This window comes from Bidens hawaiensis, unplaced genomic scaffold (genome assembly GCF_021521415.1).
Source record: "Bidens hawaiensis isolate Kalapana, Puna unplaced genomic scaffold, B.hawaiensis_p1.1 tig00011610_1, whole genome shotgun sequence".
NCBI classification, from domain to species: domain Eukaryota; kingdom Viridiplantae; phylum Streptophyta; class Magnoliopsida; order Asterales; family Asteraceae; genus Bidens; species Bidens hawaiensis.
Window position 1 is genome coordinate 643,917 of NW_027491906.1, and position 27,725 is coordinate 671,641.

The following is a 27,725-nucleotide window of genomic DNA, read 5'->3' on the forward strand; positions in this document are numbered from 1 at the left end:
TTCAAAATCTTTGTAGTCCACCTTTGATTGATTATACAAGTGAGTGGTGACCCAGCCCGCCAATGTATCATCATACTCACCTCGGCCTAGAGCTTTTCGAAGATAGTTGATGGCAAGCTCTGGTAACGTATTCAGCTCGAGGTGGTTGAGATAGACCAGATCTTCACTATATCGTCTGATAGCCCAACTGCTATTCTCCCTATTGTACTTCATATACACGATCAGCGAGTCATCGTGATAGGGGTAGTTGAGGCTGCGGATGCTGACACGACTTGACACTATATGAGTCTTTCTTTCCTTCGATGTTACTTGTGTCAAGTCGGCAGCTGGATTTGAGACGGGAACTGTTGCAGGAGCCTTTGAAGTTTGAGCTTGTGGCGTATCTGGATTTGGCGAGTAGTTGATGTAGTCTTATTCTACTGCCTCCTCCATATTCTGTGCAATCACGTTCTCCAGGCTTTTCCCTGCTTCAATGAAATCATCCATAATACCTACAAAATCATCTTCAGGAAATAACTCTTTATACATACTGGCAATTTGTGAGTCGTGTTCTCTGACTGTGCTTGCAGAGTCGTTTGCAGCAGGGTCTTGTACGTGTTCCTGAGTGTGTGGAGTTGATTGAGTGTTAACTCCACCTCCTGCTACACTGGCTCCTCTGTCTCCACCATTTCCTCCATCATCATCACCGTCATTATCGTCTTCATTGAAAATGTCATGGACGTTTTCGTCTTCATCATCTTCATCGTCACTTTCTTCATTATCACCTTCATCACCACGAGCTTGAGCCTGAGGGGGCACCTGTTGTTCAGGACCCAAGCTGGTACTAACCCCACTTCCGGCTTGACCAATCTGTTGTACAACCCGACCAACAGTTTCCTCACCCTCCGATCCCACAACTTGAACTCCTCGCAAGGCCACACTTGGTCCCGCGGTAAGTTGTGATCCCCCAATCCTAGAGGTCTCACCAGACCCTTTCCGACTCTTGAACACAGCATCAAGCCTGTCTTCCAGCCCATGAAAGTCATTATCATGTATACCCATCAGATCAGAGGCGGCTTGATGCTTGCTCATGAACTCCTCGTTAAGTTTTGACTGGCGTTCATTGATACGTTCTTTCTCAGCCAGTTTTGTTTGAAGAGCCTATATCTCGGTTCGAAATTTTGTATTTTCAGCAATAAGTGAATCGAGAGAGTCAGATGAGGCCAATTGACCCTCAAGAACAGATACCCTGGAGTTGGTCGCCTCCCTCTCAACATCCCACTTGATCATTGAGTAATCAATCTTCTTGAAAAATTTTTCTTCAAGTATGGTGGCAAAGGGTAGGTTCCTTTCAAGTGTAGCCACTCTATCACCAAGCTTCGAGTGGTCTGCCCTCAGGTTAGCATTTTCAGAAGCTTCATGGTTCATCGATAAATGTTGATTCTGGATTCGGGTTTGGAGTGTGTTGATCAGTAATCTTTGACTTTCAATAAGAGCATCGTTAAGCTCTTTCTGCTCCTCCAAGACCTGAACCCTTGACACCAACTTTTCATGAGTAACTACATCCTCACGTTCCTTCTTCTTTTGAGTCTTTATGTACTCAAGCAATACAATCTCCCGCTCAGCCCTCTTAGCGTTTGATCCCTCCAGTACGACAATCCTATCGAGGATAGGATCGGCGTACACTGGAGGTGTCAAAGACTTTGCTTTTGTGATGGGTTTGGGTGAAAGGATAGTGGATGGATGAGTAACGGACATGATGGGTGCTGAGGTTGCTTGTAAGGGTAGGTTAATGGATTGGGTTGGTATAGGTGAGGTTGTGGAGGTGGGTGGTGTTGAGATGAGTGGAATTGAGAGCAGAGGTGTGTATGGTATGGGTTTTAAGTTTAAGGGTGTTGGTTGCTTTGGTGTTGGTGAGGTAATGAAGGTTTGGCTCCATAGGCTTGTGGTTTGGATTAGTGAGCTAAAAATGGAAGATGTGAATATTGAGGTAGGTATTGTTTCAGATGTAGGTTGTGTGGGTGGTGTTGTGGTTTGGGATGGCTGTTCTGGTGGAGTAGTTGGTTGTGGTTGAGATTGTGGTGGGGATTCAGGTAAATGTGGTAGGAAGGTTGATATTGGTTGGTCCATCTGTGAGGGTTCGGGTGAGGAGTCAGGTGAGTCATGGAGCACGGTTTTGGTTTGCTTGGCTTTGGTTTTCTTTCTGGCTTTGGGTTTTTTATAGACGGGAATTTGAATCTTAGCCACGTCTAGGTCTTTAAGTACTTGGGCTATGGTTTCGGGTGAAACTATAGGTGGGTCAGAGGATTTACCTTTAGAAGGAAGCTTGACAATGAGCTTGGGAGGCTTCTGGGAGTCTCCAAGCTTCCTCAGACGCTTCAAAGGCTAAAAGTCCTCTTCTTCTTCTTCTTCAGCCTCCTTTTATGCACCGAGTCGACTTTTTACATAGGTGTAACGGATGTTTAAATTAATGTAATCACTATACATCTTTATTCTCTCTCCAACTTTAATTTTTTAATCATATTTAATCTCAACCACATAATCTAATTTATTTAATTAAATGTGTGGTTAAGAATGAAGTTCTTAAGTTCTTTAGGGGGCGGTTGGTTCACGGATTGTTTTGGAATTCCTTTTCCTTTCCTTGGGCAGTACCTCCCAACAAGATTGATCCCTTTGGATCTTGGTCCATGATGGCCTTTTTATTGATTTTGACGATTGGATCTCTCTATGAATGGAAATGGAATTGGAATTTGAATTGGAATTTAAGAAATCTTTTGCAAATCCTTTATGTGTTTGGTTATAAATTTGTTAATGGAATTGGAATGAGAAAATAGTTAAAAAAAGACATAATTGCCCTTATATGATAAACATGTATCAAAGAAGATTACCCAGATGTTATCTTCTCAAATCTCAACCAACCTCCCACTCTCCATCTCTCCATCTCTCAAGCCACCGGTAACATCCGCTGCCACCGTCGCCGGAAACCACCAACACCTACCCCTCTCTCACTTCAACCTATCTCTCTTTCTCTCTTCTCTCTTCTCATAATAGACTGTAACATCTGTCCGCCACCGTCGCCACCATCTCCGGTAACATCTGCCGCCACCGTCACTGCGACCACTTGCCTCTCTCTTTCTCACTTCAATCTCTCCCTTTCTTTTCTCTTATTTCAGTTTGCGATGGGCGGTGGCGGGAAGGGCTGCGACCTAGATCTGAAATATGTGATCCGTCCACCATAGGTGGATGCGAGCTTCACCCGCCCATCTCCGGCAACCAGTGGCAATCAAAATCGGTCAAGGAAAATCCGGGCTTTCGGTGGGTCATATCTGGCCGGAAATGTTATAACCGGAAAAAACGAAGGGGATGGCAGCGATGTTAGGTAACGTTATAGCCGGGAAAACGTGGTTCAGACGTCACCGGAATTAGGTTTAGTCATGGTGGCCGGAGATTTAATCTTGGCGGTGGCCAGAGATAAAGTTGGCCGGTGGAGATTTGGAAACCATTGATATTTTGGTAATGTTGCAAATATTCCATGGATTATTCAACTTTTCATCTAGATGTTGAGGGATTTTGAATTCCATTATTTGGAGGATTTGGTTGGAATTGGAATCAAATTCCAAAGTCTCTATTAGCCAACCAAACAAGTTAAGGAATGGAATTTAAATTCTAATTCCAATGAAATCCCATGGATTCCATCCAACCAAATAGGCCCTTAGAACTCAACAAGGTTCTCAAATTATTCCTCATATATATATATATATATATATATATATATAGGGTTAGGTTCAAATAAGAAGTTTGATTTTCCTAAGAAGGCTAGGAATGAGGGTATTTTAGTCTAATACTTTAATATCAAAACCCACTTACTTTAATCTCAAAACCCACTTAAATTAATTTCAAAAACCCGCTTACATAAAACCCAATTACATCTTCACTCATCTCTTACAACCACCACCACTCCACCGCCCACTGCCACCACAACCGTCACCCACCGCCACCACCTCGCCGGAAAAATCCGAAAAAACACAATGAAAAAATACACAATGGAAAAATACACTATGAAAAAAAACACAATGATAAAAACACAATAAAAAACACAGTTGTATGACACAGTGTAAATAACACAATGGAAAAAACACAATGAAAAAAAAAAACACAATGAAAAATACTATTGTATAACACAATTTTGTAAAACACAATTCGGTAAAACATAATTTGTAAAAAACCCACAAAATTTTTTTTTATTTTTATATTACAATATGATACTCATATAAAAGATAAAAAGACACTCGTTATTATGGTGAATTTGTTTTTCAATAAAAACGTCGTAAAAAAAGTTATGAACGTTTTAAAATGATGGGGGGATTTGGCATGTGCCTTGCATGTGAAGAGAGAAAGTCAACAAATGTGTTATTCCTTTTATGCCCTTTACCTTGTATTCACACTTGATTTTTCCCTAAACAAATCTCAACCCTCCATATTCAAAATCAATGGACAAGATTACTTCTTATCCTTCCTACAAAAAGTATACTTCCTATTATAACCTAACCCTGTATATATATACAGGGTTAGGTTATAATAGGAAGTATACTTTTTGTAGGAAGGATAAGAAGTAATCTTGTCCATTGATTTTGAATATATATATATATATATATAAGGGATGGTTTATGAGAGAAATGAGATTACTATAAGAAATGTGATAAATGAATATGGACCACTAGTTTTATTTTATGTTTTAAATGCTTAAAGATAAATAAGGAAAACATTAATTCATGCTCTCTCTTCAATTAATATAACTAATAAATATAATAGTTATCTATTCAATTAATATAAGTTATCAAATTATTATAATTGAAAAATAATAAGAATTCATTTATTTTTATAACTTATTTTTTCTCTCTTGAATTTTTATCCTACACAAATACAATTTATTCATACATTGAATTTCTTTCTATCCAAAACCAATTTCTTCCAACTCAATATATTAATACCCATAAACACATAGTTACATTGTGATAAATAGTACAAAAAACTATCTTACATGTGTTTGCATTATATATCAATAAAAAAGTACACAACCTACACAAAAACATATAATCTACACTTGTTCTAATAATAAGAAAACATATAACCTACACACGTACATGAAAACGTATAACCTACACACGAAAAACATATAACCTACACTCGAAAATTTTATCCTACACAAATACAATTTATTCATAGATTGTATATCAATATCAATCAACACGTAGGTACATTGTGATGAATAATACAAAAAACTATCTTACATATGTTAGCATTAAATGTCAATACAAAATATACAACCTAAACAAAAACATATAACATACACTTGTTCTGAGAATAAAAAAACATATTACCTACACGCGAAAAATATATAACCTACAAACGTATAGGATATGTGTATCCATAATTAAAAAGTGATTTATTATAGTTATATTAGTCGTATTAATTGAAGAGAGAGAATGCATTTATTGTTGCATTTAAATTTTTTTCATTTATTTTTAAACATTTAAAACCTAAAATAAAACTAGTGGCTCATATTCATTTTCCACATTTCTTACAGTAATTTTATTTCTCTTCTGAAATTAAACCTATATATATATGTGTGTTATATTGATGTAAACAGTTGAAACAAATTCATACCCTGTTTCAGCTCACAAATACTGAATTTAAAAGAGTGCTTCTCATTATGAAATTGATAATCATTGGTTTGTTGAAAGTTAATTTATTTAATGAAAATCAATCACTTATACTTAGTTACCTCAATCGCTCATGTTTTAATTTAGCTTTCCATAACTACATAGGGATTGCTTATTTTCATCGACTTATAACTTATTAATTTTTGAAAAGTAATAAGATGTTTGAGATTGCTTATATTGTGAGAGGAAAAGTTCTATTAGTTACGCTTTTGTAACTTGTTAACTTAATGAAAAGTTATAAAAAAAATCCCAAACACCCCTATAAAAACAAACTCACTAGAGAAAAACATAGGTGGGGGTATGTGGAGAACACACATTTAAGCAAAACATTATGACGCTGTGTTCCTGAGTTTACTTAACGAAAGAATGAAAAGGAAAAGAAACCATTTCCATTCCTTTCCTTTCTCTCCCCTTTCCATTCTTATCCTTAATTTTCTTTTCCTTTCTTTTCCATCCAATTCCTTTCATTTTGGAAAGAAACAATTTACGCTTCTTTCTCTCTATATTTCACTCTCTTTCCTTTCTTTTCTCCCCTTTAATGAAACTCTGGAACATACTATCATCTGCTTTCCTTCCCTTTCTTTCCCTAAAAAAACTCAGGAACGCCACCCTCTCTTTCTTTCTCCCCCTTTCCTTTCCTTTCTATCCTTAAGTTGAACTCGAAACACAAATGTGTTGCAAAGAACTGAATAGAAACACATTTATGTGGAAGAAACTAAAACAAATAGTTGCTAGAAAACATTAAATACACATCATGCAATAATTGGCTTGAAGATAACAATGAAGCGAGTAGAAACACGTTTATGTGGAATAAACCAAGACAAATAGTTGCTAGAAAACGTTAAAACACAATGCAAAAATTGGCTTGAAGATAGCAATGAAGCAAGTAGGAACACATTTATGTGGAAAAAACCAAGACAAATAGTTGCTAGAAAATTAATATTAAACACTTGTCATGCAAAAATTGGCTTGAAGACAGGAATAAGTCAATAGCAGCGCCATGGCGTGGATACGCCAATAGCAATTGTAGTAAACTGTTAGCAGTACTTTAGTATGTATCTAGACCTGAATGGTCCGAGTGTATGACATATGGCCAATATATATGATATGGACACAAGTACTGTCCACCATTTTGGTGTAACATTCAAATTTAATAAACGCCTTTTATAACACTTCGCATGTTGGTCCCCAATCTTTAAAAACTTTTCACATGTATGGTGATTGACATTGAAGGATAACAAAAATACCTCGGTACTCTTTACAAAACTTATTTTTAATACGTATGGTGAGTGACATTGAAGGATAACAAATATAATTCACACTCTTTACAAAACTTATCTTTTCAATTCAAATACAGTTGTTTCTCCAATTTTTCACACAAGAATAGGATGATAACTGATACCGTTTATCATTAACTTTTTCACAGCATGACTCTTTGTGCATTAGTTACTAGCTTAGAACCCATGATACCTATAAAATATTTCAAAGATTTAAGAACTTTATGTATTGATATTTTCCATCTCGTTTAGTACATGGGATCTACTAAAAACTAGTGTACGAACAATTATGTTGTGAAAAAGATAACAATAAACGATGTCAGTTATGATCATATGATGGATTATTGTGCGAATAAATATAGAAAATGGCATTTACATCTTTCCTCTTCATAAGCTCACTAATTGATTATTTCCCCAAGTCACAAATCAATTATATATATTTCCTTAGTAAGTTCATTAATTACATATTTTTTCAAACCAAAAAATCAATTACATATTTTTTCTTTCTAAGATGTATCTATTACATATTTAATCATTTCATTAAAATTAACTTATTAAGTGACTATTTTACCCTTATTTTGCTAAAGGATTACATATTTTCGTTTAGTGACAGATATGTTGATAACACGTTTAGACTAACTTATGTGGGCTCGGGCCCAAAGGTATTCACACAAGAACGCCAACACTGGTCACCCACATATGTCGAAAAAACAAGGTTCAAATTTCATAATTCAAAGTTAGTTAATTTAGATTTATTTTTTTTAAATTATTATCCCCATCCCTCCTAACATACCACAGCCATAATAATGTGTATTCCGTTTATCATTATTAGTTTAAAGTTTTGTCTTCAGTCAATTTCTTCACTGCACTCCATATTTATTACATGTTCATGCATCTAGTGGGTTTCAATCAATAGTGTTTACATAATAAACAAGTAGGTAAGCTCATTTGATTATTTGCTACACATACCTTGGTCCTTTGATTTATAAAATTGATGGGATAGTACTCTCGATTATTGTTCTGAGCTGAGAACGAGATCATGTAAGTGGGTTTGGAACCGGTTCCGGGTATGGCTAAAGTGGGTCATGTAACCACTAACCAATGTGTCATAAACGCATATTCATAACTCGATTTCTCCTCAAGCAATGAATCAATATAGTATTCCTTGATTTCAACATGAAATTGATCAGGAAGAAAACATACAAACAACAATTGCTAATAGCCTAATACATAAATAGACTCAAATTCATCGTCACAACGAATTGTAAATTTGGGAAGATAAAAGAACAAAACAAAGTATTAGGCGACTTGACTGAAAAATAATCTCATACGCCTGATGAGTTTTATACAATATATGTGATAACTCACATGGGCCTTGAGTCTTCTCTTCAATAAGCCCAATAGCATCTAGAGTTTCAGAGCTTAACTCATCATAATAAAAAACATAGTGTATAGTTAAGATTCTTAACTTAAGAACCAACACATAAACTTTTATGTTTGATGTTAATTACATATTTTTAAGAAAATAATCACAGAATATAAATTTGTTGACGATGATCATCCAGAAGGACTAGAGCATTGTCGAAAGACCCGATAACAAACCAACCCAAAAAAAGAATTACTTGTTAGTGATTTTAGTGTAATGAGGGATTAACTTGTTGATCAAGTTAATTGTAATATGAATCTAAATAAGTCGGGTGCGAGATGCACACTTATTTGATCTTATTATAATTTATAATCCTATTGGTACTTAGGGGCGAAACCCCTAAGTCAGGGGGTTTCAAGGGGGCAACGCCCCTTTGGCGGGGTCCGGGGGCAGCGCCCCTGGTAACAGGGTCCAAGGGGCGGCACTAGGTCAACTTGGAAATTTTTTATTTCGAACTTATGTTTCTTTACTAAAATCAAATTAGAAAATTAATTTAATTAATTTTCGTTACAAAAATTAATAAAAACTAATAGCAGCGTATTTTCAGTTTTATGATAACTGCAAAGCAGTTATCATTGTCCATGCATCAAACCCTAATATAACGTTATTTGATCATACGATAACATCTCTAGTTCATCATAACACACAAAAATTCCATACTTGATTCTTGCTCTCAAATATGAGTTTCATCTAGTCAAAATATTTGGGAACCACAAATAATTTTGATCTGATAATGTTTACACGACTCTCAGATATCCAAAGATACTCATTTGCAGACGTTTCCCAACATTACTTATGTGCCTTATAATTGTAACCACTGAGGCCCGGACTAAAAAAAAACTTAAAGCCCGTAACAAGTTGTAGCTATGCATCTCATATTCTCATTAGGCTCCATTATGCCCAAATGAGATGAAAATCCTATAAAATATGCTCATAGTGAAAACCTAGATGAGTCGGCTCGTTTACAAATCTAGCTGAGCCGGGTCGGCTCATTTATCTCAAAAAGCCGAAATGTTAAGTTCAAATTTGGTTAGTCGAAAGTTCAGCTAACCTTTTTATTTCCAAAAAGTTTATACTTTTTACACGTAATGATATATATAAAAACAAAAATTAGTATTTATGATATACGCGTAATACAAAATTTATGAACTACATAATTTTTATATATGTATATTAAAATTTGGGTTGTAGTTTTGGATTATAATTTATATATATATATATATATATTAAAATTTGGACAATAATTAAAATAAACCAAATGAGCATTTTAACGAGCAAGCGCTCGGGCTCAGCTTGTTTATAAACCAAACCGATTCTAAACTAGCTTTTTTCAAGTTGGCGGTTTTGTAAAACCTCTCTAATTAGGCATGTTTGGCCCCAACAATTTCAATTAACCAACCCCGGTTCAACCCCTTGAGCCAAAACCCCTCCTTTTGACGGTTTTCTTGTATCATGGTTATCTATTTAGAACTAACAATCCACTTAAAAAGTTCCATATGAAGCTTTGATGTAGGATTTGTATTTTTAGGGTGAACTATTCACTTATATAAAAAGTATACGATTTACCAAACTGCTAAGCTCACCTTGAACCCAAGCCATTGGCTTCAAGCCACTCCCCACGAAGATGACACTTCTCGTTGTTTAAATCCTCCAGTGAAAAACAAAACAAAAAAAAATCAATAAGAATGTAACACCAAATTAATTATAAACAAACAAACAAACAAACACTATCAAAATTCTTCGTCCTAGTGGTATCTAATTTGTGTAAAATAATTTCATTTCTATTGAGGACTTGAGGTTGAAGAGTTGAAGCTACGAGTTTCGTTATAAACAAATTAGAAAGCGTATCAGCCGTTAAAAGAAAATTAAAATTAACTAGGGCTTTTCGCCGGACAGGTCGGTAAAATCCAGGTGATAGTAAAACTCAAGCGTTAATGCAGTATCGAAGCAAATTCGGTCGGTTTCGGTTGCATGTGTTATTGTACCAGAACTAAGACAAAAAATAAAATAAAAAAATTATAAAAATCGGGGTAGACCAATGGTGTGACGTCGGTCAGTAAAACTCGATCATTAGTAAAACTCAACCGTTATCGATCCCGGACGTTGAGGTGGTTTATATACGCAAATTCGATTGGTTTTCGTCATGTTTGTTGTGGTACCGGAACTAAAAAACAAAAACAACATTCGGTCGGTTTTTCTTATGGTACTGGAACTAAAACAAAACGCGGTGAGTCTGCTCGAATTCGGTCGGTTTCCGTCACGGTACCGTAACTAAAACAAAATAATAAAAGAGAACAGAGAAAACAAAGTGGCATTCAATCATATACGTTTATTACAGGCCGAAACTAAAACAAAACAAAAACAAAGAAAAAACAAAAAACAAAAAAAAATACCACCAATGTAGTGTTGCAAAGTGACTCAATGGGAGCTTTACGGCACCAAACTTTTAAATTGTTATATATAATAATTTAATACTCGATAACAATTAAAAAAAGATCAAATAAAGGCGACAAAAGATTTGAACTATGCCTTGTGCAAGGTTGTCAATTCGAATCTCAAACCCACCTGAGTTTTTGTTCTATCGTGTATTACACCAAAAAGTTAAGCTCTTGTGGTGGCACAACGACTGTCAAATGACAGCCGATGATATAGTTTTTAGAGAACGCCCAAATCAAACTCTAATGACAACGTAAGCCCGGAACGAGACAACTAAGCCCGGAATGAGACAACTAAACTCGATTAGATAGACACAAAAAAAAAAGTTCCAATAACAAAGTCAAATCTCATTCAACCTAAAACCCCTAATAAACCCTGCCTGCGTTTAACAGCCGACCAATGAATTCGGCATTCGAACATCATCTTCGTCATTCATTCATTCATTCAGGTAATCAACCAATTACTTAATTCAACACTTCAGATGTCAATTCATTTGGGTATTATTAAACAATGCTGATCCAGTTGAGCCTTTTGATATTAGGGTTTCTTAAATCTCAATCCATTCTAACCCGTTCCAGTTTCCATTACAAGATTCTCATAAACACCCACATGAATTACGACCTATTAGACTCAATCCTATCCTTTAACCGGCTAATCGACACCACCCCTGTACCCCCAGTTCGTGATTTCAATCACATCCTGATCAAAATAGCCAAAATGAAGCAATACCCAGCTGCTATTTCACTCATTCAAGACCATAATTTGTTGGGTTTTCGTTCTTTCGTGAAACCCAATTTGTATACTTTCAGTATCGCGATTAATTGCTTGTGTCATATGGGTCGGGTGGATGTCGGGTTTGCGGTGTACGGGAGGATGTTTAAGTTCGGGTATAAGCCGGATTGCCCGGTGGTTAATACTTTGTTGAGAGGGCTTTTTGACGTGGGTGATGTGTCGCACGCGATTGGGTTTTTTGATGAGATTGTGAAGAGCGGGTTGGAGCCGACAGGGGTGACGTGTGGGACGTTGATAAATGGGATTTGTAAAAGTGGTGATCCGGTAAGCGCGCGGCAGTTGTTGAAAGATCTGGAGGAGAGTAAGGTGTGTCGGCCGGATACGGTCGAGTATAATATTATTATAGGTTGTTTTTGTAAAGAAGGGGATGTGGTTCAGGCGCACAAGGTTTTTCATGAAATGAAAGCGAAAGGTGTTGTTCCGGATATTGTGACGTTTAATACTTTGATTCGAGGTTTTTGTGGTTTAGGTCTTCAGGAAGAAGTGGACTCGTTGTTGGACGAAATGAAAGTTAGAGGTGTCTCTTTGGATGTGGTCACATATAGCATAATAGCTCATGTTTTGTGTAAGAAAGGTGAGGTGGATGAAGGGTGTAAAGTGGTTGAACAAATGACGAAAGAAGGTAAGAAACCGGATACGTATACTTACACTGCACTGCTTCACGGGTATTGTTTGGTAGGAGAAGTTAAGGTCGCTAAAAAGATTTTTGATTTAATGATTGCACAAGGGTGTATACCTAATGAGATTAGTTACACCGCGCTAATGCATGGATTTTGCTTACATGGCGATGTGAATCGCGCTAGAAAGATCTTTGATACTATGGTTAAACAAGGGTTTACGCCTTGTGTTATTAGTTATAGCATTTTGATTAAAGGATACTGCAAGGAGAAAAAGATGGATAAAGCGTGGGATCTCGTTAGTGAAATGTATCAAAAGGGAATTGTTCCTAATATTGTGACGTGGACGACTCTTATCGATGGTTATTGTCACGTTGGAAGATACAAAGAGGCGTTTCTTCTTTTTGATGAAATTAAAAAACATGATGTGAATCCTAATAAGTATACATACTTGGCTTTGATTGATTCTTTGTTGAAAAGAGGGAAACTTCAGAAAGCCCTTAAAATGTGCAGAACTATGGAAGATAATGGTATAAGCCCCGATGTTGTTCTTTATACGAGTCTTATTGACAGTCTGTGTAAAGCCACGAAAGTCAATGATGGTTATAAAGTGTTTAGCAAACTTCATGATAACCGCGTGCAACCTAATTGTAAAACATACAATGTTTTAATGGGTGGGTTTTTCAAGAACGGTAGAGTTAGTGATGCGAAAGATTTGCTTCAAGAAATGTTGGTTGGAGGATGCAAGTTGGATGGTGTTAGTTATAATTTAGTTATTCAAGGGTTTCTTCAGTACAATGAGATAAATGTAGCGCTAATTTATGTCGATAGAATGCTTGATGCCGGTTATTCCGCGAACGCACACACGTATTCAATCGTAGTGAATTTGTTGACCACAAACAAGTTTGATGATGCTTCAAAACAAGTGCTTAAGAGGTTCTTTCAGTTTATGAACAAAAAGAGGTTACGTTCTTAAGCGGATGTTGACTAACTAAAGTTGATGAAAGTGATTCGGTTCTTGGATTAAGTGAATGAAATATTGGGGAGCCGGCTCGGCTGAATAGTTTGGTTTAAAGATAATGATGATTGCATAAACAGAAAGAAGGTACACATAATTTTATGCCTAGAGTTATTCATGTTAGAATATAGATGTATATGCTCACTATTGGATTATACAATAAAAACAACTCGCATTTCGTATGCAGGTGTTTTTTATTTACATTTGTTTATTAAGCTTTCATAAGATGATCTTTTTGATGTTCTTTTCTGCAGTGCTTTACTGGTTGCGGGGAGCAAGAATCGTCTTATATTTGCACTTGTCGAAGACAAACGGATACCTGAAACTTGTATATAGAGGTTTTTGCGCTCTAAATTTTGAGTAGGTGGTGATAGAACCTGTTAGAAACATGAAGTATATTATGTGAATACAGTGCGGTGGCTCGGGCTCCACTTTATCAAATTTGTATTTTGTATATGTGAGGCATCAGTAACATTTATCATTCATAAATTTTTTTTTATATAAGCGTACGCCTTCGAAAGAAAAGAAAAAAAGGTTGATTCAATCGATCAAACTGCTAACACAACTGGTCCAGACCCCTCCAACATGGCTAGTTTGGTTTGTTGGTTTTTTAAACTGAAGTTAGTGGTTTTGCAAACAAAGAATAAGTAAATCAATAATGAGGAAAATCGATAAATATAATACATAAACTTAAAGCAAACTCTCCTAAATTTAGGATTTTAACAATAAATTTGCAATAACACAAGGACAAACCCTCTCAATATCATTATTTCACACCCAAGAACTCAAATACAATAATATCATGCATACCCTCAGTCAAAAACTACTAATTTTCCCAACTCAAAATGTGTATGTTTTACTTATCTTTGCCAATTACCATTTTAACCTTCATGGTACAATCTGCAACGGAATGTTAATCTTCTAGCAATTATTTAATCTCAAAGCCTTGCATTTAGCCATTGACAGACCTCTTCCATTTCTTTAGGGACTGTATAATGCCCAAGCCTGCAAATCAGACCAAATCATATGTTAAAAGATTATTATAAAGTTGTTTTCGGGGTTGAAAAGGGGTAAAAGAGTCATTTTATTCCATACCCTTCATATGTTTTAAATGTAACGTATGTGAATCCAACCGAGCTCAGTATCTGAGAGGATCTCTCTCCGAATTTGCATGGAACAACTTCGTCACCTATAAATCACTTTGTTAGTTATGCATTGGTCAAAAAGGGTAAATCTTAATTGGTCAACAAAACCGAAACTGAACCGTTTATCCATAAGCGGGTCAAAATTGCCACAAGCTTTAAATACATGCATACCGAGTCCATGACACATCAAAATAGGCAATGAGGCAGCACGACCAATAGCGGCATGCGATCCTTCCATCATGTTTATCAAGCGCCTACAAAAAAATCCATCAAATAAAATTTTCAGTTAAATAAATAAATGTAGAAAAAAAGTGTTTGACTTGGTCAACTATTGAAAACACCTTTAACAAAAGGAAACATTTGTGAAGCCAAAAAGTTATTAAAGTAGGGTTAATTACACAATAATGCAACTTTCACATTTTCATAGTTGTATGCTATAAGAGTGTTTCACATGTTATAGTTGTATAAATAACTATTAAGTATGTTGCATACATTGCAAAGAAAAACATTTTTTTTCTTACATGCAATGACAGAAAGATGAAAGTAAGCTACAATTGGTGTAATTAACCCTATGGTATATTGGAAAAATAAACGGATATTGGAAGGGTATTTTAGTAATTTACAGTCCAGCAGGAAGCCAGCCACTCAATCCAACAATAGCCTTTAAGTTAACAGGGTAGAGGTTGCCATTTCCATATCTTCCCTGAGTGAAACAAGTTGCAGAATAAAGGGCGCATGCTGCACCCATACTGAATCCTCCAATACCGAATTTAACTGTTAAAAAAGAGGGTAGTTTTTTTGTTACGGTGAGTTTAAGCTAATTTAATTCTTACATTTGATTTCATTGTAAGTTTAATAATTGCATAAAGATTGAAAAATGTGTTGTAAACAAAGATCAATTATACATAAGCATGCGAAGAAAACTTTTTTTTTTTTTTTTATGACAGTGAGAAAGTGCTACAAATATCACCAGACCCGCCAATGCTCTGCTAACAACTGGATCACGTGTGTCCTAGGCAGGGTTAAAGGCAAACAACTATTGGAAGATGGATTCAAACCTGATATCGGTTTTAATCGGTTTCATACTCAAACCGAACCAAAAACCAAAAATTTGGTTTTTTGGATTTTTGAAAACTGTTTCGTTGTTTCAGTTGTCGGTTTTCATAATATTAGTTTGATTTTGCCATTTTTTAGGACAAAAAAATGGCCCAAAATAATGAAGTCGGGCCTGAAACTTTTGGCCAAATTTTTTGTTTGTTAATGCTTAATTGGTTATTAAACATTTGGGCCAAAATCTTTTGGCATGCACCATTTATTAAACTTTTATAAATTTCTCGATGTTCAAATATTAAAATTATAATCTATAAATTCACTAACAAAAGTCAGTTTTAAAGATAAATTTCCATGATATGTAACCAACTTTTTTTTTTTTTGCAATTAATAATTAATCCCCTTAAATTATGTAACAAAACCAAAAGGGTATTCACCATATATGTAATTTATATCAACGAAATGAAAAAGGAAGAAAATTTACCATCCGAGGGCTCGGTAGATAACAAGTTTGCAATGTGTGAAGCAGAAGCATCTAAACCTGCAACGTCATTTGGACCATCTTCTGAGAGTTCTCCTTCATCAAACCCTATTATTGTGGACCAAAAATATCATAGACTTATCATCTTTATGACAAATGGGCTTTTGATAATTTATAAATTAGACTTTGGACTTTGTTTTTGCAAGATGAAATCCTTGAAACTTTTAACAGTTTAATGAAAAGATAAGTTCTTTCTTGCATGAATAATCATGCAAAAGTAAAATCCAAGAACTTACATGATGGTTTTTTGATAGTTGATAAAATAAAAACTATAATTTTGTTTTTTCAAGATTAATATCTTACATGCTGTGCAAGGAAATCCACCAAGAACGGTCACTGGGCGAGTAGGAGCAGTTGGGCATATCCATTTAATCTGCAAAATGTAAAATTTATAAGAAAAAAATATGCAGAAGAAGAATGCACTTAAAAAGACGTTATATAAATACAAGATTTAGGCGGCTCGTGACAATATGCTTACGTTCGGGAGAGGAAGGTTGTCCAAGAGTTGAGACCAGCTGCAACAAGATGCACAAAATTTTTATTGAGAGAGTATACTACAAACAAGGACAAAATAGATGGGTTTGTTGGGTTCGATAATGGGTCAAACGAGTAATGTTAGGTACGGGTTGGGTTAACCCAAAACACTTTTTATCCAAGAAATTGTATTTTTTTGATAAACAATTATTAATATGTAAAATATGAAATTATAACTTGCAAGAATAATAATTGTATCTTTATAATTAAACTATTTCAGAGGTTGTTTATGCATCAAAATTACGCTTTGGGTATTATTTGGCCCGTTAGAGATATAACATAAGTTTTATTGAACCATGCGTATGTAAATAGATCAAAAATGTCGCGTCCACTGCTTGCCATAATATTCCTCTTTTTCCCTTTTTTTTCTCTTTTTGTTATTTCATAAAAGCATCCTTTTTCTGTGTGCGTAATGGAAAGGGTCAAGATAAGCATAAACGTACAACAAAGACGAATACTTTAATGATTTCACATCACCAATATGTTACAAATCGTTTATGAAAGGAGGGAGCATATAAATCAGAATAAGAATCTCACGGATTTCGTTCTTAACGGTTTACATAAAAAAAATAATAAAGCATATTCTATGCTAACTACCGAAAAAAAACTTAATGAAACGATCACCAAAAGTGACCCAAAAACATACAATTACAAGAGTGTGTAGGCATGTAAACGATCTGAACAAACAGGAACATTTAAACAAACGGATTTACTCATAAATCAAAACAAAGTAACATAAAAGAAAATAGACAGACAACAATATCTGCATTGGGTTGAGGTGACCTGAACACACTTTTATTCCATTTTTTAATAAATAATTAAATGCGCTTAAAATTAACATTAGTCTATATATTTAATAAAATGATTTAGAAGGTTGAGTGCATTAAAAACTTATTTTGGACAACTTTCAACCCGTTTGACCAATTCCCTTTTTTTTTCTGAATACCGGTCATTTGACTCTTTTGAACTTAAACAAAACCTAAATTAATCCGTTCATAAGTAAATATTTGCCAAAAGCATTAATCTACCTGGAGCCATTATCGCCAAGACCATGCAGCCAAACAACCGTTGCAAGGTGCCTCCCTTTTGGCCTCACAACATAAGTCCTTCCAAATTCCACTCTCCTTGTAGCCGTCCTACTGCCTGATATTTGCGACCGATGCACGAATGATATTAATGCATGTTTGTGTTTTCTTAATAATATTGCTTACATGTTTATTTCATTTTAAAATATGCAACAACCTTAGAATGCTTATTTGTAACAGTTTATTTCACATATAAATACTAATGCATGTGTAATAAAATGTTAATGGAAGAAAGAGTATCATGGACTTACCGGAACCAATGGAAGCATTTGGTAAACTCATGTTTAAATAAAATGCAATAATGAAAAAAAAGCACCAATTTCAGTTTGTAGCAGTGTGAAGCTGTTTCTGCAATTTATAGGCAGTTTGGGTAGTCACAAAAGGAATATAACATGTGAAAATTAAGTTGTCAACCAGCTATACATTGTGCCTAAAATTCAATAAACAATAAGAGCATCCATTAAAAAAGAAAACATCTTTTTTTTTTAATTATCAAAGAAATGTATGTGTACAAAAGAGCATCACAGTGTGCCCAAAATTCAAAAGAAACAAGCTAGCATTCATTAATATATATTGTCCTTTTAGTTATCAAAGATATGTCTGTGTATATATATACACACACATAAATTATATACACACGAAAGAGCATCACATTGCGCTTAAATCCATTAAGAAATATATATATATATATATATATATATATATATATATATATATATATAGAGAGAGAGAGAGAGGGAGGGGGGGGGGGGATGATGAGAAAACTTAAAAGATACAAGGAAAAACGCTTTTAAACAATTTTTTTTCATTTGTTTTATATTTTTATTAAGACTTTGTAGTTAGCGAGATACATATGCGTAACTTCACGATATTTTATTTACAACACTAATCTTATAATTAAAGAAATGAAAGAAAAAATTGATTGAATGATGGTAATTTTTTCGTAACTTTGTGGTTTCTCGTGTGTGCGTGCAGAGAGAGATAGAGAGAGGGCATAATGCAGAAAGATAGAGAGAGAGAGAGAGAGAGAGAGAGAGAGAGAGAGCACAAAATCAAAATCAAGGGTTCTGATGAGTTTCCAAGATTTTGATAGAGAATTTATGCTTCTGGTAGTACAGTGGACATAAAAGAAACTAAAGCAGAACTCATACAAACCCTTCAAGGAAGAATATTACAACAACCAACATCCTCTTTGGCTCTCTTTTTCTCTTCTTCAATCATTTAGATTTGCATTTCATGATATGATCTTTTATGGGTATCCATTATCTAATAAATGTGAACATGGACTTTCTGACTTATCATCATTGTTATTTGTGAGTTGTGACAATCTTTCAGCAATCAAGAATCTGAAAAACTGGACATGTTTAGTCCCTTGAATACAAATGCTCATCTTCTTAAATGTGACTCAACTAACTCGATCGACCCTTATACTAACCAATATTGTCTACTTCACCTAAAAGGAGCTTACAGCTTTGTTCTTAGGTATCCGAGTGAAAAAGTACTTCTGAGTTAACTTGTTACAATCTTTCAATAATAAGAGCAATCAAGAACTTGGAGATTTGATCGTGTTAATTGGCAGGTTGAATTGTTCAACCAGAACACAATCCATATATTTATTTGCATCAAAAACATCAAACCCTGGCATATGTACACACTTAAAATCGTGTAACCTAAACACAGTCCATTTAACTCATTTATCTAAACATGTCAAGCTTGATAATCAAGTTGGTGGGTTGTATAAAAATGGGTTAAACGGGTTAGTGGGTCAACTTGTTTAACTAAACATGTTGACGGGTCACCCTGTTTTTAACTAAACAGTTTTAAGCGGATTAGATATGTCAACCTAAAGACTTATCATTTTCATGCCATGTTATGTATCGTCTGAATTTGTTAGTCCTACTATTTACTAAACTACAAATGCATATTATAATTACATAATATGCCTTTTGAGTTCATCCGAAACAGCAACAAAAGTAATGCTTCTGTTGTTATAATGCATTCTCAAAGACGTTCAAATTGCTTATTGTAGTAATGTAATCATTAGTCCAAACACTTAAAACGTTAAATGTTTTTCGACGATTAATGCATATGGAGCACCAACCTAAATATGAATTCTGAAATGTATTTGATGTTTCTCTTTCTAAATCTGCAAATGGCATTTGTTGCTTGCCACTACGAAGTACATGAAGATAATGAAAGTGAAGTCTTGAGGTTCATAATTAGGATTCTTGTTTACATTAGGAATCCATCAACGTTGTACGGGACCTACTAGTGTCACCAACTAAGAAACATCGAGACAAGACAAGTAATAAACATTGAGACGGGCAGGGGGACACGTATTATTTGTGCCAAGATATAATATTAAAAAAAACTTATGGGTATAGCATTAGGTTATATTTATTCGAGATTATATTTATATACTTGTAAAAAGGTTTTTAAAAACTTATGACTTATTAAAAACATAGAGTTAATACAGTTTAAAAAAAAAAACATAGAGTTAATAGAGATGTTGGATATTTGATATTTGTAGCTGATTTTTGGAGTAAATTTAGGGTTGTGTTTCGGGAAATGGTAATTACAAGGAGTAATTTTTAAGCATATAAGATTGTAAAAGAAACTTGTAGACCCAATGTGTAATAAGTAGCGTATGTTATATCAAATGTGGCATATGGCTCTAGAATCAAGTAGAATTACTGTATCCTATTATTGCCATGCCTAGACACTACCAAGCATCCTTTTATAATATGAAAAAATGTTACTAGAAATAATAAAAGAAAAATAAAAAGATCATTTCAAGTATTATTAAAGCATTAAAAAGGTACACATGTGTTATGGGAATTGTGGGTTTTAGATGTAAAAATGGCAAATCACGAGATGTAAGTATCATGATGATAGGAAGCTCTTTGGTAAAAATGTCAGCAAGCTGATCTTGTGTGTTCATATGAACCGGAGTTACTAAGCCTTCCTGTAACTTTTTACGAACAAAATGACAATCTATTTCAATATGCTTAGTCCGCTCATGAAAGACATGATTCTTTGCAATATAGATTGCAGCCTGACTATCACATTTGAGTGTGACAAGAGTAATGTTAGGAACATTGAACTATGAGAGAAGTCTTGTCAGCCAAGCAAGTTCAACCGTCACACGTCTAATAGAATGGTACTCTGCTTCAACTAAGCTCAAAGAAATAGTAGGCTGTTTCTTAGATTTCCAAGAAATCGGAGAGCCCCCTAGTGAAACGTAAAAACCACTAACTGATTAACGAGAATTAGGACATGCTGTCCAGTCCGAATCACAGAATGCTTGCAAAGCAAAAGAAGAATTATAAAGTTCCTTTGACATATGATAAAGTATGAAGGGCTGCATTCCAATGAGACATCCTCAAATCTTGCATGAATTGACTCAGAATTGAACAGCAAAGGTAATATCAGGTTTTGTGTGAGTAAGGTAATTAATTTTACTAACAAGTTCACTGAATCATAAAGGGTCATCAAGGACGAGTCCTTCATGAGCTTTGAGTTGTAAATGATAAGGCAAAGGAGAGTTGGTGATAGAAAGATTGGAAGTATCAAATTCAGAAAGCATGTCTTTATCGAACTTGCGTTGACACATGATAACACCTTTTGTAACATAAAGAACCACCATTCCCAAAAAAAAAATAATTGAGACTTCCTAGATCTTTGATTTTGAAAGATGAATCCAGAAAAGTCTTGAGATTATTGATCTCTTCCAAATTGTTCCCGGTAACTAAAATGTCATCAACATATACAGCGACATAAACCACTGATGATTCCATAGACTTTGAAAATAAAGAATGATCATTCTGATAACCCACATACCCTCTTGATTTTAATGCGGAAGACAATTTCTCATACCATTGTCAAGAAACTTGTTTTAACCCATATTAGGATTTCTGAAGTTTAAGCACCCGATGAACAGGAAGCCGCATGCCAGGTGGTGGAAGCATATAGACATCTTCATTCAAATCCCTATAAAGAAATGTATTATTAACGTCTGGCTGAAATAGAGTCCAATGTTGTTTTATAGCGACAACTATAAGGCTTCTGATAGTGGTCATCTTGATAACAGGAGAAAAGTTTTCATTATAATCAATCCCTTCTCATTCTCATTTTGAGTATCTCATCTCACAACCAATCTAGCTTTACAACATTCAACCTCCCCATCCACATTGTGTTTAACTTTAAACATCCATTTGCATTTAATAGCTTTCTTTCCAGGGGAAAGATCAGTAACAACCCAAGTTTGATTGGTTTCAAGAGCTTGAAATTCAGCTTTCATGGCATTTTGCCATTCAGGAATACCAACGGCTTCCTTATAAGAAGTAAACTCATGTAAATCAGAGATCTATTGAGTGAAGTTTTACTGGAAGGAAGAAGATGAGAAGAAGAACAAGAGATATTAGGGGAACTCGAATTAGTGATAGTGTGAAAACAATGATTAGAAGATTCAGAGTTATTACAAATATAGTCATTTAAGTATAAGGGCGGAACAGAAATTCTTGAAGATCTTCGAACAGGATCAGGGATAGGAATGGAAGATGAAAGCTCATGAACAGGATTAAGAGCAGGAGTAGTGAAGGATTAGGAGCAGGATCAGTAGGGGGTAGACAAGGGATCGCCAAAAAACAATTGATAAGATCAATAGATGGAAAAATGAAGCTATCTTTGGATTTAGTCATAGAGGAAAATAAAGTTTCAAAGAAAACAACATCTCGAGATATGACAAGTCAAGGTCATACAATTTGTATTGCTTCTTACCAAGAGGATGGCTAAGAACAACACAAGGCACAACCCCCGGTCTGAATTTATTTCTTCCATGAGATAAGGTGGAAGCATAAGCAAAACAGCCAAAAGACTTCATATGTGTATATGAAGGAGTGTTTCTTGTTAAAACCTCACAAGGGGTTTTATTGTTAAGAATTTCGGTAGGAAACCGATTGATTAAGTGTGTTGCAGTTAACACACAATCACCCCAAAACTGAACTTACAGCTTAGATCGAAACATAAGAAATCTTGAGGTTTCAAGCAAATGTTTATGCTTTCTTTCAACAATGTCACTTTGTTGAGGAACAACAACACAAGTGGTCTAATGAACAATGCATTTACTCAGCAAATATGCACTTTGAACAGATCCAGACCCAGTTCAAAAGCATTATCAGATCTGATACATTTCACAGCAGTGCCAAACTGATTGCAAACCATTTCAATAAAAGACTGAAGTATGGGAAAGACATTGCTTTTTAGTTGAAAGCAAATGTATCCATGTAGTTCTGCTATAATCATCCACTATGGTTAAAAAAATATCTAAAGCCATTATATGTAGCTGTGTGATACGGCCCCTGAACATCAATATGGATTAACTCAAAAATTTTACTAGTTGATGTGGTACTATTAGGAAATGGCAATTTATGTTTAGGACAAATATCACAATGCTCACTAGATTTCAAACAAATATTAGAAATGAAAGGCAATTGTTTAAGTTTGTAGCTTGGTAAATGACCAAGTCTATTGTGTCAAGTTTCAAACTTACAATAGAATTACACGCATTATTAGAAATAGAAAGACGTTTAGTGGCCTCGAGAAGGTAAAATACCATTTTCCATATAACCAAGAACTTGTGAAGGGGCCTGCAAAACACAGGTAGTTTTAGATAAATGAACAATACCATCAGTATCAATGCATAATCTGGAGACAGAGAAAAGATTCCGTTTAATATGTAGCTTGAAATGGACATTCAACAAAGAAATGTCATTAGTCAAAGGAACAGTCCCATATTGATGGACTGCGATAGATGCCCCATTAGGAAGAGTGATAAGAATAGATTTTTAAGAAAATAAATGCTTGAAAACAAATTTTGATCATGGCTATATGATCATTTGCACCAGTGTCAATGATCCATTTAAAACATTGATTTGAAGAATCGATGGACATATTCAGAATAACTATTTGAGGTTGCCATTGAAAAACACAACAAAACGAAATAAATGCACGAGAAGAAGGAACGGAAGAGAGCAAAACTTATGTGTCGTATATCTTACACGGCGTATAAGCGTATAAGTATATACGCTAGAAAACTTATGCACCGTATAAGTAAGAACTTATATGGCGTATAAGTTAAGCAACAAGAAATTGACAAAATTTTGAGTGAGAATGAATGAGAAAAGATCTGAAACTTTGAGAAACTTGTTCAAAAACAAGAATATGAGATGTGAAGTTTGATAAAGTTTGAACGGTTAAAACTTCTGGAACTAAGAAAAATAGGTAGAAAAGAGATGAAATCTCACAAGATGTTGAATAAAACAAAGGAAATTGATTAAAAAACAATCAACTCCAGAACAAAACACAAGAATGATCAAAGAAAATGATCAGATGAAAATGAGAAAACCGACAAAGTGAGAGAAACCAGTTGAAACAAAAAAACAGAGTAATTGTTGAAAATGATAACATAAAATAAAAGAAGAAATGAAGTAGGAAGAAAATTTTATTATTTCAGAATAAAAAATTGCATACAAGAATCAAAACAAACTATATATATATACATCAAACATATACGTCGTGTATGTTTATACGGCATGTAAGTTTACACGCCGTATAACATATAGGGCGCGTATATATACTTATACGCTTACAATTTGTAGATTGTCTTATTCAGTTTCTTGATTCCTTTTAAGATCTATAACTCTGCCGTTGTCTCGGTTTCTGGATTGATTCTTCGCTGCAATCGGTTTTCTTGCCCACACCTTTGATCGGATTTCTCAAACTAGGGATATCAAGAACACAATATTGATCACAACCGATCGACTTTTTTATTATTATCGAAAACGAATTACAATGAAAAGAAAACAAATAAGCATGATTTATATAGACCTCAATTTAAACTCAGTATGAATTTAAAATTTTCAAACAAAGCAAAAGGATAAACATAATTTAAACTTAATCTCCAAAAAATTAAATTAACCCTTTAACTTTTGTTCTCCTATTAAATTAACCCTTTTTCGTTTTCCTCCATAGCAACCCCTTGAGATCGTCCGTGCTCCCTTAAATTAACCCTTTAACTTTTGTTATATTAAATTAACCCTTTTTCGTTTTCCTTCATAGCAACCCTTTGAGATCGCCCGTACTCCCTTAATGCCCTTTAAGGGTTTACTTGTCTACGAATACCGTATTGCTTATAATTCGCCCTAGTGACTTAAAAGTTAATGTGAAATGTGACATCATATCGCATATAGGTTCACATACATATGATTATTCGCCTTGACTTCAAGTACTCAATAAGTCAATGTCACATAGTTTCAAAACACCCATCTAAACAATCATAAGAGAACTAAAGATGAATGGGCTTAAACCATATGATTAATAACTAATTAACCAAATAATCTGAAATTACTCACAGATGGTGTGCCCTCTCAACCTAGCTTACAATATTTAACAGGAGAGATAACCTTTTCAGTCAAATCCACAATACAAGCCCTATAATATCAACACCTCTACAAAATTTTATAATAAATTATTTACTGTTTATCTGCCTTACTTGACAGTTTAGTGATAAAGGGAAATATTGCTTCAAGCAACACCTTGGGGCACTCCTCATGTGGAAGATGACCACAACTTGATATTGCAACTAGTGTCTGCATAAGTACATTTTTTGGCTTAGAATTCAGAAACACTTAACTTTTTTAAAAGTTTCCTTCAATAAAAGATGAAGAGTAAATTACATTTTTGGCTCAGAATTCAGAACACTTAACTTTTACCCTTTTAGCCTAGAAAAATATTTTAACAAATCAGAGTATGAGATTTAAACTCTATAACCATTTTGGTCTCACATTTTTCAGTTAAATATGCTGTCACATGTTACTCACATGAGGGACGTTTTAGTCCTTTTCTTCACCATGCTCATTTACTACCTTACTAGGTTATAGCCCGTGTTTCACACGAATGAAAAATATAATAAAAATAAAAAAATGTTATATGTAATACATTAATCATAAGTGAATTAACAATATATCATTTAGAATTCAAGAAATTCAACACAATAACTACTTAAGTGGAGTTGGTAAGCATCTTTAGTTTGAAACATGAGGTATTGGGTTCGAGACCTGCATCACACAATAATTTATTTTTCAAAATTTTACAAAATTTTATCTTCATAAGAAGATTTGGAAGAAAAGATGATAAAATAGGAAACCGCTCACATGGCATCTATGTGGCATCATATGTGGAAGCGCTAGAATGATGCCATGTGAAAAAATCATGTTGTTTTAATATATAGTTAGGTGTTTATATTGGATGTCAATATTTAAATACAAATTTAACAATTTAAAATATGTATCCAAACTCCAATGTGTAATTTATCAACATTTGATTCTTAAAAAATGTATTTATTTGTTAACACTTTCATGTAACAAAACCATACATATACATTTTTTATGTAATCGATCAATTTGCATTTTAACTTTTACAAAAAACAATGAGTTTAGTATTCTTATTAAAAAAGAAGATAAAAATATACTTATAAATTTATAAAGCACGTTATACTACTAAATTGATTTCTATAATATTTAAGAAATCATTTTAATAATACATTTCATTTATGTGTTGTTTTTAAACTGTATATAAAAAATTCCTGTTTTCAAAATACATTTTTCATTAGTTGTATAAATCATATCAAAATATATTGATCAACTACTTTATACATTTTTAAATCCAAACTTTTATAGATAAATTTTAGTGCTTTGAAAATAATAACTTTATCTATAAATAATATAATTAATTAGTATTTATAGATTAAGTTATAATATAAATAAATAAAAATAGGAAAATATACTCACAGAATTTACAAATTTGGATGCCATAGTTTGAACAGATTTAAGAGGAACAAGTGCATCTTCATCTTCAGCTCCTGTGATGACTATAACTGGGATGTCTTCAACCGCTTTGACTAACAAGGATGCACTTTGCTCGGTGAGGACTGTATCGGACGATAACTTCCTGATTTCATACAACGATTTGTCGCAGCCTTCTATACATAGCGGGGCCTACACCACGCAAAAGCAAGAAAAATAATATTTAACATATAATCTATTTTTTAATAACACGGTTCAGGTGGTTGTAGGTCCCGAGACGGGTGGATCTAACAACGTGTCTTGGATCAACCGAACTTAGTGCTAGTGTAAATCACACCAAGTCACCTAAGAGATCTCGGATCTTGAGAGTTATTTTCATGTAAGGAAGAGTGAGGAAGAGTGAGTGAGAGAGAGAGGAGAGAACAAGAGAAAGTAGGATTATGAGAGTTAGAGTTTTTGCAAAAGGTTATTTTTCTCATGACATGCTTCCTATTTATAGGGAAGCATGCATGAGAAACTTGTCATTGTCAAATGCCCAATGGGCTTGTTTACATATTTCCCTTGGGCCATAAATACAAACAAAACAACATAAAAGGCCCAATACATACAAGTTCAAGACAAAAGACTAAATATACAAAAAGGGACCTAACAATCTCCCTCTAATCTTTAGTACTGAAATTCGCTGGTGTCGTATTCCAGCCAGTCGTCCTCAGATAGTGGAAGTTCAACAAGTCTTCTGACGAAATTGTTGAATGCTCCAACTATCCGGTCAGTGTTCTGACGTCCAATATCCTCGACGGTTCGCAGGGGCGAGTTGTATAGCTTCTTGATGTCTTCTATATGCAGCCCCATTAACTCGTGCTCGTCAAATATACGAATTTCTTGCATGTTTCTGCAGCGTATGACGGCCTCCCTGTAGTGTTATCGAATTCCCAGCCAATGAAGTCTCGAAGAATGTTAGGAATGTAGGGCTCACCATGGTATATAATGTGACAGTCCTTTGGTGCCATGTATCTCCACATGGTTCGTGGCTCTCCGGTGGCTCGATCGATCTCCTTTGGGTTCTTGAACTTCCGACCCTTATTTACTTCAAAATCTTTGTAGTCCACCTTTGATTGATTATACAAGTGAGTGGTGACCCAGCCCGCCAATGTATCATCATACTCACCTCGGCCTAGAGCTTTTCGAAGATAGTTGATGGCAAGCTCTAGTAACGTATTCAGCTCGAGGTGGTTGAG

At 34.5% G+C, this 27,725-nt stretch overlaps 3 protein-coding genes across 3 annotated transcripts in view; 1 reads left to right on the top strand and 2 right to left on the bottom strand.

Annotated features, from left to right (window-relative positions):
- LOC143538369 (uncharacterized) overlaps positions 1-27,725 on the bottom strand; it is a 69,105-nt gene that overhangs the window by 2,453 nt on the left and 38,927 nt on the right. The window lies entirely within an intron of this gene.
- Positions 11,352-13,226, top strand: LOC143538336 (uncharacterized). The gene has a single exon (XM_077031915.1). It carries the CDS (start codon positions 11,352-11,354, stop codon positions 13,224-13,226), a length of 1,875 nt encoding a protein of 624 aa, XP_076888030.1.
- LOC143538354 (uncharacterized) lies at positions 14,053-17,905 on the bottom strand. The gene is made up of 9 exons (XM_077031930.1): positions 17,875-17,905; positions 17,567-17,744; positions 16,483-16,519; positions 16,308-16,377; positions 15,948-16,052; positions 15,037-15,187; positions 14,585-14,667; positions 14,364-14,457; positions 14,053-14,273 (listed from the first exon to the last, which is right to left on the bottom strand). The coding sequence occupies exons 1-9, from the start codon at positions 17,903-17,905 to the stop codon at positions 14,207-14,209; spliced, it is 816 nt and encodes a 271-aa protein (XP_076888045.1). The 3' UTR covers positions 14,053-14,206.